At 35.0% G+C, this 13,053-nt stretch overlaps 2 protein-coding genes across 2 annotated transcripts; one reads left to right on the top strand and one right to left on the bottom strand.

Moving 5' to 3' along the window:
• Positions 1-1,024: 1,024 nt before the first annotated feature.
• LOC140760848 (wound-induced basic protein) lies at positions 1,025-3,930 on the top strand. The gene is made up of 2 exons (XM_073097892.1): positions 1,025-1,164; positions 3,554-3,930. Exons 1-2 carry the CDS (start codon positions 1,094-1,096, stop codon positions 3,624-3,626), a joined length of 144 nt encoding a protein of 47 aa, XP_072953993.1. The 5' UTR covers positions 1,025-1,093; the 3' UTR covers positions 3,627-3,930.
• A 130-nt stretch (positions 3,931-4,060) lies between these two features.
• Positions 4,061-12,320, bottom strand: LOC140760842 (probable magnesium transporter NIPA2). The gene is made up of 9 exons (XM_073097878.1): positions 12,124-12,320; positions 11,810-11,996; positions 11,588-11,644; positions 6,769-6,859; positions 6,534-6,694; positions 6,185-6,312; positions 5,971-6,108; positions 5,660-5,752; positions 4,061-4,918 (listed from the first exon to the last, which is right to left on the bottom strand). The coding sequence occupies exons 2-9, from the start codon at positions 11,934-11,936 to the stop codon at positions 4,760-4,762; spliced, it is 954 nt and encodes a 317-aa protein (XP_072953979.1). The 5' UTR covers positions 11,937-11,996; positions 12,124-12,320; the 3' UTR covers positions 4,061-4,759.
• Positions 12,321-13,053: the final 733 nt, after the last annotated feature.

The raw sequence follows: 13,053 nt of genomic DNA, 5'->3' as shown, positions 1-13,053 counted from the left end.
TTAGGATTCTTCTCCAGGACACATGGTGAATGAATCTTTGAGTAAGTTTTCCGGATGCAGGAATTTGAGCATTTTCCTAATAAAAAGAGAAAATAATATTAAACATTTGAGATTCCAACAATTAGGCACCACTAAATTCCAATAATTTGAGCATTGTAGCCCTCGATTTTATCCTAAACTGTAAGATATGGGTTGACATTTCCCTTGACATCTGAATTCGCGTTGTGTTTGATAAACCGTTGGCCCTTGTAGATATCGGTTTAGTAATCTCGATCAAGTCAATATCCGTTTGTATAGATTAAAAAATAAATAAAATTGAGTATCAATATCGGCTTTGAGTTTACGACCAAACTACTATTACAAAAAAAATATATATATTTATGCAAATATTCCGAAATTATTATAACTATTGTCAGTTGAGCATCTGTGACAGCAATTCTTAGTAAGATTTATCAATTCCACTCAGATATTAAAACTTAATTTTTGTAAAGAAAATGTTTTGTGAGTGCTTCAGGTGTGAATCCGATGTTTAATGATTCAATTCTGTGGTTCGTAGTCTCCCCAGCGTGCTTAGCTCCAAAACACAAAACTAATACCAAAACAAAAGCTCTATAACTTCTTTCTCCATCTTCAACAAGAGAAAAGAAAAGGTAAATAAATAACTCCATGATCTATTTAGAACGATTTAGGAAGATGAAGAGCGATTTCTTAAGAGTTGTTCTCACTTCGTATAGAAAAAAATAGTACTAAAAATATAATATTTTAGTGCATATTTATTTTAAAGTAGTTTGATATGTTCTTACCCTTAAATCAGTTTTTATTTGTTTCTTAATGAAGTCCTGAGGGCTGAGGCTCCTGGGGTGGTATCAGGAAAGGAGAAGTGGATGTGAATATGGTTTCGCTTCTATCCAATCCGTATCGGATCGGATCCGTTTTCTACTCTGGACCCGATCCAATCCGTATCGGGTCCGTTTCTTTGTCTGGGTCGGTTACCGGGATACATATTAACATATACAACCCTTACTCTCTTTAGCCGCCTCTTTTTCCTCCGTAGCGCTTCGTGTCCCTTGCGAAAACCCTAGCGGCCGGCACGATGATCTACGACGTCAACTCTCCTCTCTTCCGCTCCTTCCTCAGCCAGAAGGGCGGTGCGTCCGACAAGAGGTATTCCTCTTTCTGAATCTGTTTGATGCTCGGTTTTGCCTCCATGGGTCCAAACCCTAAGGATTGGCTCTCGTTGCTATGTGCAGTTCTTTTGGATTGTGATATCTAGGATGTACTTTCCGTTCGGCGATCGATCTTGGAGATTTTGTGGATTTTGAGTTTGCTTTATGATGTTGCTTGATTTGCAAGCTGAGTTATGTTAGAGTGGGTCAAAATCTTGGCACTTCAATTCAGGCAAAGCAAAAAAAAAAAGAAAAAAAAAAGAATTTCATTGAGGGAGAATAACAAAAGAGAAAAAAGAACAGGAAAGAAAGAAGAAAGGAAGGAGAGAGACAATGAGGATGTATTGCTAGGCTTCTTGTTTGTGATTAAGATCAAACGACGGGAAGGAGAAGATATATTCAAGTTTATATTTCAGAGTAGAATATGATTTACTTAAATAAGTGATATTTTTAAAGGTGTTCAGCTATGTGATCACGTAAAACATTCACTATTCAAATCACCATATAAGATAGCCATAAGTTCTAAGATTATGTTAAGAATTTAATTGAAGAACCTTAGCGAAGATACTCTATTTTGAATCATGTGATATGCCCAAACGATACACCCACAGGATGTAGATCATTTTATTTCATGTATAATATTGTAAATTGCTAGCTTACTGTCTTGGATTAACTTGCCTGAATATATTAACATTTAATTTGTTTAAGAGATGACATTTTATTGGAAATTTTTGAAAAATATGACGATTTGCTATATGTATCTTTATGTAAAAGGTTATCTATCTATGTCTTTTTATTTGTTGAATAAATAAGCTAAGTATGATATTTTATAATTTTTGCTATGTATCTATGGAAAAATACAAATATCTTTGGTCACACTAACCTCCTATGAACAAGAAATTCTTTTTTAATCATTTAAGTGTGTCTTTGTTGCTGTTGTTGTCAAATTTTGAAGTTTCAGTTTTGACCCTAAGAAAAATGAATATTTAAGGTTGAATAGAATGGTTTTAGCCTATTGAGGTCCAACATATATATCGAAATAAGATATGTTGATAGTTTGGACCTTAAGCAATGAGTTTTGGCTTTATTTTTCATTAAGTTTTAGCCATTTATGTTCCATTGCAAGTGAAAATTCTAGCCTTAATTGTCTTTGTTCTGCCAAAATTGACGCATGTCAAAATGACATAATATTTGCCTCTTAAAACAAATCAGCTAAGGCTGCTATGCACATGGTATTGGTTATTTTTATTAAGCCATAAATTTGTGATACAATTTAGGGTTGTCAAAAAAGCTTGCTGGCTCGTAAGCTCGGCTTATTTAGAACTCGAGAGCATGAGCCAAGCCAAGTTGAGTTTTTTAGCTTGAAAACTCAATCTAGCTGAGCCAAACTGGTGTTAGCTCACTCGAGCTTGGCTCAAATTAGCTCAAAATATATATTATTATATTAGTTCTGTTCATTTCTCTAAAGTTATTCTAGCACGGTTGCTAAGAATGCCTTTATCCTTACCCATGACCCAAGTTCGAATCGTAGTTGCTACATATTTCAAGTAGTGTGTTAAATTTTTAAAATGAAGTTTGACTTTAGTCCCATATTGGACGTGAATAAAATTGAAGTGGCCTTTATATATAGTCTCTTAGACCATTAAAACATGTTCTCTCAAAATAAAATAATACTTAATATTTCGGAAACCAGACACTCATGCTGAGCCAAGCTTCTATTAACTAGCTTGTCTCAAGCTTGAGCTCAAGCCGAGCTGGAGTAATCTCCATTTCGAGCCGAGCTGAGCGGAACTCAGCTCACTCGAACTCAGCTCGTTTACACCCCTATATTATTATATGAATCTTGGTAGAATCATCTTCAGCCCCAGACTGTATCATATTCTTGGAGCTCTGCTTAAACTAGTATCAAGAAATTTTTCAGTATTGCTAAATGAGCCTACTATTTGCATCAAAATGTATTTCACACCTGCAAAAGAAAATAGTCTGTATAGCGACATCAGTCAAGAAGATGGCATATGAGCCACCGTATGCCTATAGAAGTGGATGAAAACCCAGTGAATAAACCTTTGATTGATCAAGCTTGAGTGGATAAAGGCTCAACATATATATGAATATATTAAATGTGAAGAAATACATAATAAATTATATTAAACCATGTCACTGTTTGTACGGTTTTTGTAAGATTATTTATTTTGTATATACTTTTATGCTAATAGTTCAACTTCAGAGTCCTGAAATTATTACCAGATTTCCTGGTCAAATCCAGGTCTTGTCATTTCTGGCATTGCCAAAACATGCATGTATATCAGCTTACTTATTGATGCTACTGATATTTCATTTCTAGTTTTGAATTTTTATGGGACCTATATCATTCTTGCTGGAAACAGGAAATCAGAGGAACAAAAGCCGAAGGAGCAGAGGCCCAAGGCCAGCGAAAACAAGCCTGTGATGACAGAATGATCCCTATTTGATCACGCTATGCTTAGATAACGTTGACAACTGCTATGCATGCGAATGAGCACTCTTTAGTTCTCCCAGTCCGGTGGAAGCATTGTATTTTTCTTAAAAGTGAGATGTATTTCTAACATATGGGATGGATTTAGACTTGAAATGCCCTTGGCATATGATTACTGGTTTCAATGCTTTTTTTTTATCTGGATGTAGACTTGAACATGATTCGTGCAGCTCTGGGATCTTTATCTGCCATATGAAAGTGAGTTGCCTACTCTAAGCTTAATTGCAGATGAGTGGTTCTGATCCATAATTTCTTCATGTCCTTATTTACCGTTCCGATTTATATTACGTTTTTAGAAGCCGATTTATATTACATCTTAGCTTCTAAAAGTACCCATAGATATTGGTATACTTCAGGCAAACCGGTCCTAGAAAAGTGGTTACGGTGAGACGGTGATTGTTTCCCAAATAAATTAGCTTGCTAAGCAATTTCTTGTTTATTTAGAATTCTCGTGGGTGGGTAATTTTAGGGAATTGCAGTGATGGAATACTGAAAAATCCGACCAAATCTCTCTACATCTTAACTTGGTTACTAATAATCTCTGATTAAATACTAGCATGAGAACTGAGCACAGAAGAAACTTACGAGTTCCATCTCTTCTTCATGCCAAAGATTATTCCGGGTTCATGCTCTTGGTTTTACTAAAACATAAAGGACGCCTTTTCCTTCAAATTATATGAGATGCGAATAAGAAGCTAACTAGCAATCAATAAAGTCTATGGCATGTTCACCGAGTCACTCATCGTAATAGTTTACTACAAGCTTTATATACATCAGTTCTAATTATTAAATAAAGAATGTGATTAGTATGCCATCCTCTCAAGGTTCTGTCTTGAAGGGTGGTGGCTGGAAATTTGGCAGCATCAGCAAGGCAAAATTTGGCAAAACGGTTTCATCGCGAGAAATGCGACGAACCCAAAATTGTAGCTTCACCTGTACACAGATCGTGCTGTAAAATCTAACTCAAGATCCTCAATGTCTTAAAAAGAGTGAAGTTTCAGAGGTATTCGTGGTATCAAACCCCATAAAATTTTCCTCAGCTCGATAATGGAAATTGTGAACTTGTAGGCATCAATATTTACTGGCTCGGACGATCAGACTCTGGTAGAATACTTGGCTCTGTGTTTGGAGAAATTCCCATGTCTTTGGTCTTGTGGAGTAGGAAAGTTCCTGAGATAATGGTAACAAAACCACACAGTTCCGTTGCAATCTGCGATGCATTCTGAGAGTCCCAGTCCTGGAATCAAAACAAGAGAGCGTACTTATTATCTTAATTAACATGAGGAATTCAAATTGAGGGTTGATGGAAGGAAAGTGCATGTATAGTTAATACTTGACAGAAGTAATCAGTAAGTAAAAAGGCTGAACTTGCTAGTTATTGTAATTAACATAAGGAGCTTAAATTGATGGTAAGAGCAGAAGCTGGGCCCAGAAATGGCTTTGGCTAGAGTGCTAACCTTGTGACACTAGCATGTTATTTAGAAATATTTTTAACAAAAGATGATAGCACTTCTAATAGTTGATAATCCAAATGATGAAATAAAAGCTAAGACTTGCAAATGCCAAAGCAAGAAGAGCTAAAGATTCAATATGTACATGCTAAAGACAATCAAAATTGTATATTAGACTGGGTTGTCATAACAATGTATGAAGGAGCCCATATATGAAGGAGCCTCGTGTAGGACACCCTTAATTTTCTGGAAATGGTACCTAGGAGAAGTATTTAACAACTTGGTGTGGAATTTAAATTATATATGACCATCTGGTACATATAAGCATGGATGTGGCTAGGATAAAGAAGCACTAAGCATAGAAAAACAAAGTAATAGAAGGCATTAACACACATGCACACATCCAGGGGAACAACACTCAGGATTCACACTTATTTGGTGCTGTCTTGCTGAGTAGGAAAAGGAAATTGCAACTTGCATCTAACATAAAGGAATTGAAAGAAAATATTTTTTGTATAGTATGTCACCTTAAACATGATCATGCTAGCAAAAATAGTGAGAATAGTGAACATCACATAGTAGACGGGAGATACCACAGCTGTATTGAACGTGTCCAAAGCCTGCACATTGCAGCAATCATTAAAAAACCTTCTCAAAATATTGTTATCAATTTTATGAGAACCAAGCAGCAAGAGAATTCAACTAAAAGAAACTTATGATAGTAATTTCGTCTTCATTAGTATTGCAGTTACATATAGTAGCAGCAAACAGGCTGTGTGACATTTTGCTTCTAGAACTTCTAAATTTCTAATTAATGACAATGTATCGCTATGTATACCTTGTTAAGGTAGTTCAGCTGCACGAGACAAAAAATGATGACAACAGCTATGAAAAACCAAGTCTGAACATATACAAATTGATTCATTCCAGAAAAGGACAGCTTTAAAGCGATGCCTACTGCTTTCACGCTCATGACCTGTATAAATGAACATTTAGAACTATGCATTAATCATGTCTTGACCATATTTTCTCCCAAAATGGTTTATACATACCGTGAGAGAACCCATCAGTGAACAAATCCCGATATATATAATCATCTGCCTTTGTCCATAAAGTGGAACAAACCGGATAATTAGAACAATAGCTACAACCACAACCACACAAGAATAGACAATGAAACCTGTTGACGGAAGATTATCAATTTGGGATTTGATAATTAAAATCAAAGACAATGTAAGAAAAGGAAACATAATAAGAAAAAAAAATTAATGGCTTAAAAAAAACCTAATCTTCTGTCAATAAAGCTAAGAAAACTGAAAATTAATACATGAAAGAAATAGTTAAATTCATATATAGATATTTGAGAAACATCAAATGATATGTAGCATTTGTCAGAAATACCTGGTTGAGTTGCAAGATGCCACACTTCCTTTACTGATTCAATCTCTCTCTCTTTTGGGGCATGCAAAACTATAGTTGTGGAACCCACAACACAAAGAATGCAGCCGAGGATACCAAATATATGCAATTTTTCTTTCAATATAAAATGAGCAAGTACTGCACTGTATCAATGAAAGAATTAGTAGAGAGAAATTAATACTAATAGCATATCCAAAATCCTAAGTACAATTATTACCTCACAATTATGCTTAGAGCTCCTAAAGGAGTAACAAGTATTGCTGGAGCAAATGCGTAGGCAGCAAAATTAGCTACTTCTCCAACAATCACTAGAAGAGAATGAAATAAATTTAGTGAGAACATCACATATTTCAGTACGAAAGAGTTTGGACATCAAAAGTTCCAAGAATGTTATTAGAATGACCATGAAAAAAAAACGGTGAAGTACATTTTACCTTTCTGTTCTTATATCCAAAATTACTTTACGCCTATACTTTAAAAAGTCTCAAACCGGTCATTATACTTACAACTAAAATGATACTGTTAGATTTTCTGTCTAAATTAACGCGGCACGCTCAAATAATTTCAAAAACTGAATGACAAGCTCATTTCTCTTTTTTTTCTAGTTTTTTGTGGACAAAAATGCCCCTCCCATTTTATATAAGCATTTATTATCTTTGATACTCAATTTTCTTCTCTTTCTTTCCCACCCATTGCCTCTTCATAATCTCAAAAACTCTAGTTAGAGAAGAAGTTGCCCAAACAAAAAAACTAGATTAAAACCTCGTCGGTTTTGCCTAATAAGTCAATGGGATATTTTGGTCATGTGGCCGCACCTCATTAATTTAGACAGAAAATCTAAATAAAATCTAATAGTATCACTTTAGTTGTAAGTATAAGGACTAGTTTAAAATTTTTTAAAGTACATGATGGTAAAGTGATTTTGAACATAAGTACAATGAGATAAAATATATTTAATCTTAAAAAAAATTGCAGACTAAAGAAGATAAACGAACAAAGCTAGTACACGTCATGTTTCCACAAATACAATGATCTTTTGCTATATTATGGTAACCAATGCCTTAATGAGTCAAGCTCAACTTTCCAGCAATCCTAAAATTACATTAGAACTGAACTATCCCAAGAATATTCAAGCCTCAATTAGTATGCGTTATTCCGATTTCCGATCAACCTCTAAATTATGACTAATGCATTTGAAAGATACAAAACAAATATCTTTAGTGGGACCACCTTCAGATGACATTTTCTTATGTGGCTAGCAATGAATCAGGCCATATGAAGTTTATTCAGATTAGAAGAACTATATTAATGTGTAACAAGTAAGAGACATTGGATAAAGATTGATCAAACCAAACTCAACAACAGTATCTGTATCCAAATCAACTGGCTACTCAAAATCCTTTACTCATTGGCCTAAACTACCGAGTCCATGTGATCCAACAAAACTGAGAAAGTACTATGTTTCACTATTATACAATCTAATTTTGTCTCTTCAAAGGTGAAATCATAGAATATTTTGCCAGAACAAGTGAATAATTAACAATGGTGATGCAACAAGGAAAATCCTACTGTAGTTATTTCACCCAAGGAAAATGGACCTGAAATTCTACAAGCCTGTAATCATGTATTGAAGAAAAGAAAAGACCATAAATATTCAATTTCATAATCTTATGTATACAAGACCCTGCAGACATTGACTTAGTTGATAGCTCCAGATTGTTCCCACCAATTAAATATCTACACAATTCTATTGGAAAAAACTATCACTAAACTCACCTGCAAAATGCCCACATATATTGTTTAGTCAGGTCCTTAGTTGCCTGATAGCCTCATCAATTTGTAAGCCAGTGGGATACTTCATGTCAGTACTACATGGTTAGGAGTTAGGACGACCCTTATTAAAACCCACCATTCCATAGATACTTGGATCTTCCTATACCATTTAGTTATGGTTATGGCCTATCCTCCTATTCATGGTAAAGGACTATTAAAACAGTCGTATCCCATGTAAATTGTAAAGACATGAAATGATTCAAACCAGAAATCACCTATCTCATGCATCAGAATTTTATTATTTCAGTAGAGTACAGAACACACATTTCTCACTTCTTTAAGCACATAGAAGACAAGTTGTCATGTAGCAAGGATCGAGCTAATGCACATAAAAATGTATCTCCAACTATGTGAAAGTAGATGCAGTACAACTTTTTTAGACAGCTTTGTTTCATCAATTCAAAGTGCAATGACAAAATTTATTTCCGAAAGCATAAGACTCTAGGAAAACCAATATATTGAGAACCAAGTAGTAAAACACAGTCCGGTATGATTTCAACTGACAAGCCTATGAACAAACTAATACAATTTCTTCTAGAGCAAAAGTTGTAGAGAACTAGGCCAATTTCCTGGAGTCTAACTTCTCTAACAGGTCTGACAACCCATATTTTTATTACTTACAAGTAAAAGCTAAAGAAGTCCTGAACCATTTTTCAAAATGAAATTGCCTAATCTTTGTTCTTCTACTTATGAACATTTTAAGCAATTCAATCCCACATGATAGAATAATCAGTTGGCTACTTTAGTGGGCTTACATAGCGGTTACATACCGCTAGATAAATATCTGGTCAAGAAGAACTTATGCTAGGGAATAGATATTTTGGGAGGCAAAATCTGATTAAACATCCCTACAAGGGATTTGGTCACACAGTACTCACCGTAACCTAACCTTTTGTATTCTCGTTGTGTTTTTGTCCTGTAATCATCAGCATTTTTCACTACTACTTAAAATCCCTTTTATCAGCCTCATTGACTAACCTAGGAGATAGACACTTCCCAAGTTTGCACAGGGTAATGGAGGTTTAAGGACTTCCTGTTTGTCTTTAGAGAGGTGCAATCTAGGATTTCTAAAATTTCTAAGAGTTCTCCTGGCATGTCCAACAAACCAACTTTTTGTTATTTAAAAGAAAAAAATAAACCAGAAACTAAAATAGTTTTCACAATGAACATCCCCGAAACTTTTTCTAGTTCAACTTTTCAAAGTTAAGGTAGTTTAAAACATGATAGGAATCACCAATTGGCTACTTTAGTGGGCTTGTATACATTTGACAGAAAAGGAACTTATGCTATAGGAAGGTTTAGTTTGAGAGAAGAACTGGTTTGAATCTCCTATATAGGATTGGATCACATTATACTAATCCTTGCAAGCACCTAGTCTGTGTCGCCCTACAATAGGATAGTATCACATTACATTGACCCTTGTAGGCAGTGAAATTCACCTTGTTTTTTATGACATTTTAACCAATGTGTTCTGATGGGGTCATATTATAATCAGTATTTTTCACTGCTAATAAAAAAAACTGTTTTTCCAGCTTCATTATCCAAGGGGTTGAGCCTCCCAAACACACTGGGAGCATCAAATATTTATGGTTTTCATGTTCCAGCTTCTTTTCTCTGTCTTTGTGACATTCTTAATTTTCTTCACAATGAACATAAACTATTGGCCAGAAAATATAAAATATTTTAAGCTCCTTAGTAATCTTGACATTAGCCTTCTTGAAACTCCTATCTTTCTCTCTACCTATCTCAAGATCAAGGTGTTTGTCATTACACAATGTGCTTGAAGGTTGTAGATGGTAATCAGGCGAACAAGGAACCACCTAATGCCTAGGTGGTAGGTAGATGACTAGGTGCACGCACCCATAAATCAAGGCAGTTCAAAACTAGACAAACAAAATAAATCATATGTAAAACAAAAATTAAATTTTTCATTATAGATCAATAAAATAAACTATCACAGTAATAGGCCATTAGAATCCACAAATCTAGCAACATGTAGATGAGTTTGAATTTCGAGTTCAACCTAAATACTAACAACATAATCAAAAGAAATGATTATTGTAAATTGCAGTCATCAACTCTGTTATGAGAAAGAATTAGTTTCTGATAGAAGCAATCAAGCAAACATCAGGCATAGTTAGTGAATTTAAACTCGCCAACCATTTTTATGAGCATTTTCATATTTAGAAATAATATCAACATAACAAAAATTGGCACATAATAAATGTTGGTCTTCTACTGTCATAGGCATGATATGCACCTCATAACTTCTTTCAGAAAAAAGATAATACAGTTGTCTAGGAGCTCTGCGTGAGAAGACTTGGCCTATGTGGAGTTCTTAGTTTTAAACTCTTTTTCTCCAAATTGGATAAGGAGATAGAGCAAGCATTAAATGGCTATTCATAGCCATCGAGGCTTGGGAGATGATAGCATACAGGGCAAAGAAGTATAGGTAGCGAGAGTGATGCATCCAATATGGCAAAGAGAAGTACAAAAGTAGGGTGAAGAGAAGATAAAGATCTCAGAGAGGAAGGAAACAAGAGGAGAGAAAATTAAGAGTTATAGTTCACTGTTTTCGTCTCATTCTGTTTAATGCTTTCATGCTTGTCCTGTCTCTGTCTCCATCTGCGAACATTCATGTGAGCAACTTTTTTTATGTCTTTTGCTTGGTCTTTGGTGTCTACATTGGCCATAATGTCCAAACCGTGGTGTGTTGATCCTAGATCAACCCTCCTCTTTTAGATTATTTCTAAAAATTCACTATTGATGTGTCTTCCAATCATCATGTACTAGTTTTGTACATACTAGATACTTGTGTATTACAGTTTGTATGTAATACTATATCTGAAAAAAAAAATCGGCCTCAAATAATAATTGAAGTGATCTCAAGTAAGAATTAAGTACCCAGTATGAGACTAGAGTTGTGTACTCTTGATCTTGCGTAGTAGATTTACTATGGCCCCAAGTTCTTTTCCTCAGATTGAGAGTTTTCCATATAAATCTTCCTACTTTAACTTTAATCTTGTTTTATTTTGCATGAGATTGGATCGCATAGGCCATGAGCATTCATTCTAAATAATGCTATCATGTTGCACAGAACAAATAAAATAGAATAGAAACACATAATCCCTAACACTACCACTCTATTCCCTGAACATCTCAAAATATATTCAAGAAAGGTAAAGTTTCATCATCATACTTACTAGTAATCATTCCAAGCCACCACAAAGGCTCATATAAATACGAAAAACCTCCAGAACCTGAAATAAAGTGAAACAAAAAGATCAAAGAAAAAAAGAAAAAGAAAAAGAAAAAGACACGTCTCAAGGGCTAGGTTCCTCGAAATCAATATGCGGATAACATAGCAAAAGCTCATCTTTTTACCTTATATCAAGATCAGATGATAAAAGAGAAAAAGATCCAACCTGCTCTCGTTCCGGAAACTGCAGCCTTCTTCAATCCAATCTTCTTGATCACAAAGCTCGACCCAATGAAAGCGCTCGAAGATAGGGCCAAGGCGAAGCCCCGCACGTTGTCCTCCGACATCACCATGGCCGAGAGCGTAAAAGAGAACGAAACCCACCGAGAACTAAAACCCCCGAAACCCAATTCCTACACGGTGAAAAACCAAGATAAAACCGAATAAAAAGATCCAAAAACCCGATACCCATCTCGTTACGTTTCGAAACAAAAAAACAAAAAGAAAAAGAAAAAAAAAAGGCATAAAAGGAAGGTTAACCTCGGGTTCCTTGTTCTCGGGGCCTCCTCAAACGCATAACAAAATGACCGGGGAGACGAAAGGGAGACGATGGTTGCGAAGGCGAAGGTCGTTGGGCGGAGGACATGGCAGCTCGAGGGGAGAGAAGCGGAGAGGGGAGGACGAAGGTAGAGAGATGGGAGGTTGAGGGCTTCTCAGAGCAACGGCATTTCCGTTACTTTGGGAGAGCCCCGGCCGCATGCGAACTCGTCCACAATTTATTGAGTCGTATACTTTATTTTTTAATCAGAAACGTCCCCCATACCTTGTTGATGCGCTGGCATTAGAAGTTTAAAAATTATATTTCATTTCGCCATTTCTCGGTAAATTGGTCGATGTAACATATGACTCCTATTTTATAGGCGTCAATGCATTGGTTATGCATGATCATAATCACAATCACCTATACGTATCAAATAATAATTACAAATATCTAATTCAGATATCGATTATTATGCCTGAACCAAGCTTTATTTATTTATTTTAACAGAAAATTCGTAGACAAATTAATTCATTATCCTTCAAGAGTTATATCAATGTAGTCTAATCCACAAAGAAGTTGTACATTCAGTTTATAATAGTCAGTCTAGTCATTTTAAACAGAACATCAAACATATAATACAATACAATACTTAATCATGCTTTATAATGTGAGAGTATTTTATCTCTAATCATGACAGATGAATTAATAGACATAGAATAGTATATCTACATCATATCACCCTTAAAATATTTATCCTTACTAATTATATTTTTTATATATTAGGTTTTTATGGAATTCTAGACGACATTACAGAGGAAGTTATGAATAACCCGTGACACTAAGCACTCAAATCAGTAGGGTATAATAAATTGATAGCCACTAGGTATTTACCTTTGATAAAGTTATAAATGTGAATCCTAAAATTGTCC

The sequence above is a fragment of the Typha angustifolia genome, chromosome 1 (assembly GCF_048772165.1).
Source record: "Typha angustifolia cultivar Huaian chromosome 1, ASM4877216v1, whole genome shotgun sequence".
NCBI classification, from domain to species: Eukaryota; Viridiplantae; Streptophyta; class Magnoliopsida; order Poales; family Typhaceae; genus Typha; species Typha angustifolia.
The sequence above is the reverse complement of the archived record's forward strand: the minus strand, read 5'-3'. Positions and strand labels throughout refer to the sequence as shown.

Excerpts from the sequence above, each read along its gene's own strand:
- LOC140760848 (XM_073097892.1), top strand. The coding sequence starts at position 1,094 with ATGATCTACGACGTCAACTCTCCTCTCTTCCGCTCCTTCCTCAGCCAG. Across the intron at positions 1,165-3,553 it reads GGCGGTGCGTCCGACAAGAG|GAAATCAGAGGAACAAAAGC; the intron begins GTATTCCTCTTT and ends TGCTGGAAACAG.
- LOC140760842 (XM_073097878.1), bottom strand. The coding sequence starts at position 11,936 with ATGGTGATGTCGGAGGACAACGTGCGGGGCTTCGCCTTGGCCCTATCT. Across the intron at positions 6,695-6,768 it reads GCTCTAAGCATAATTGTGAG|TGCAGTACTTGCTCATTTTA; the intron begins GTAATAATTGTA and ends TCATTGATACAG. Across the intron at positions 6,313-6,533 it reads GCATCTTGCAACTCAACCAG|GTTTCATTGTCTATTCTTGT; the intron begins GTATTTCTGACA and ends TTCCGTCAACAG.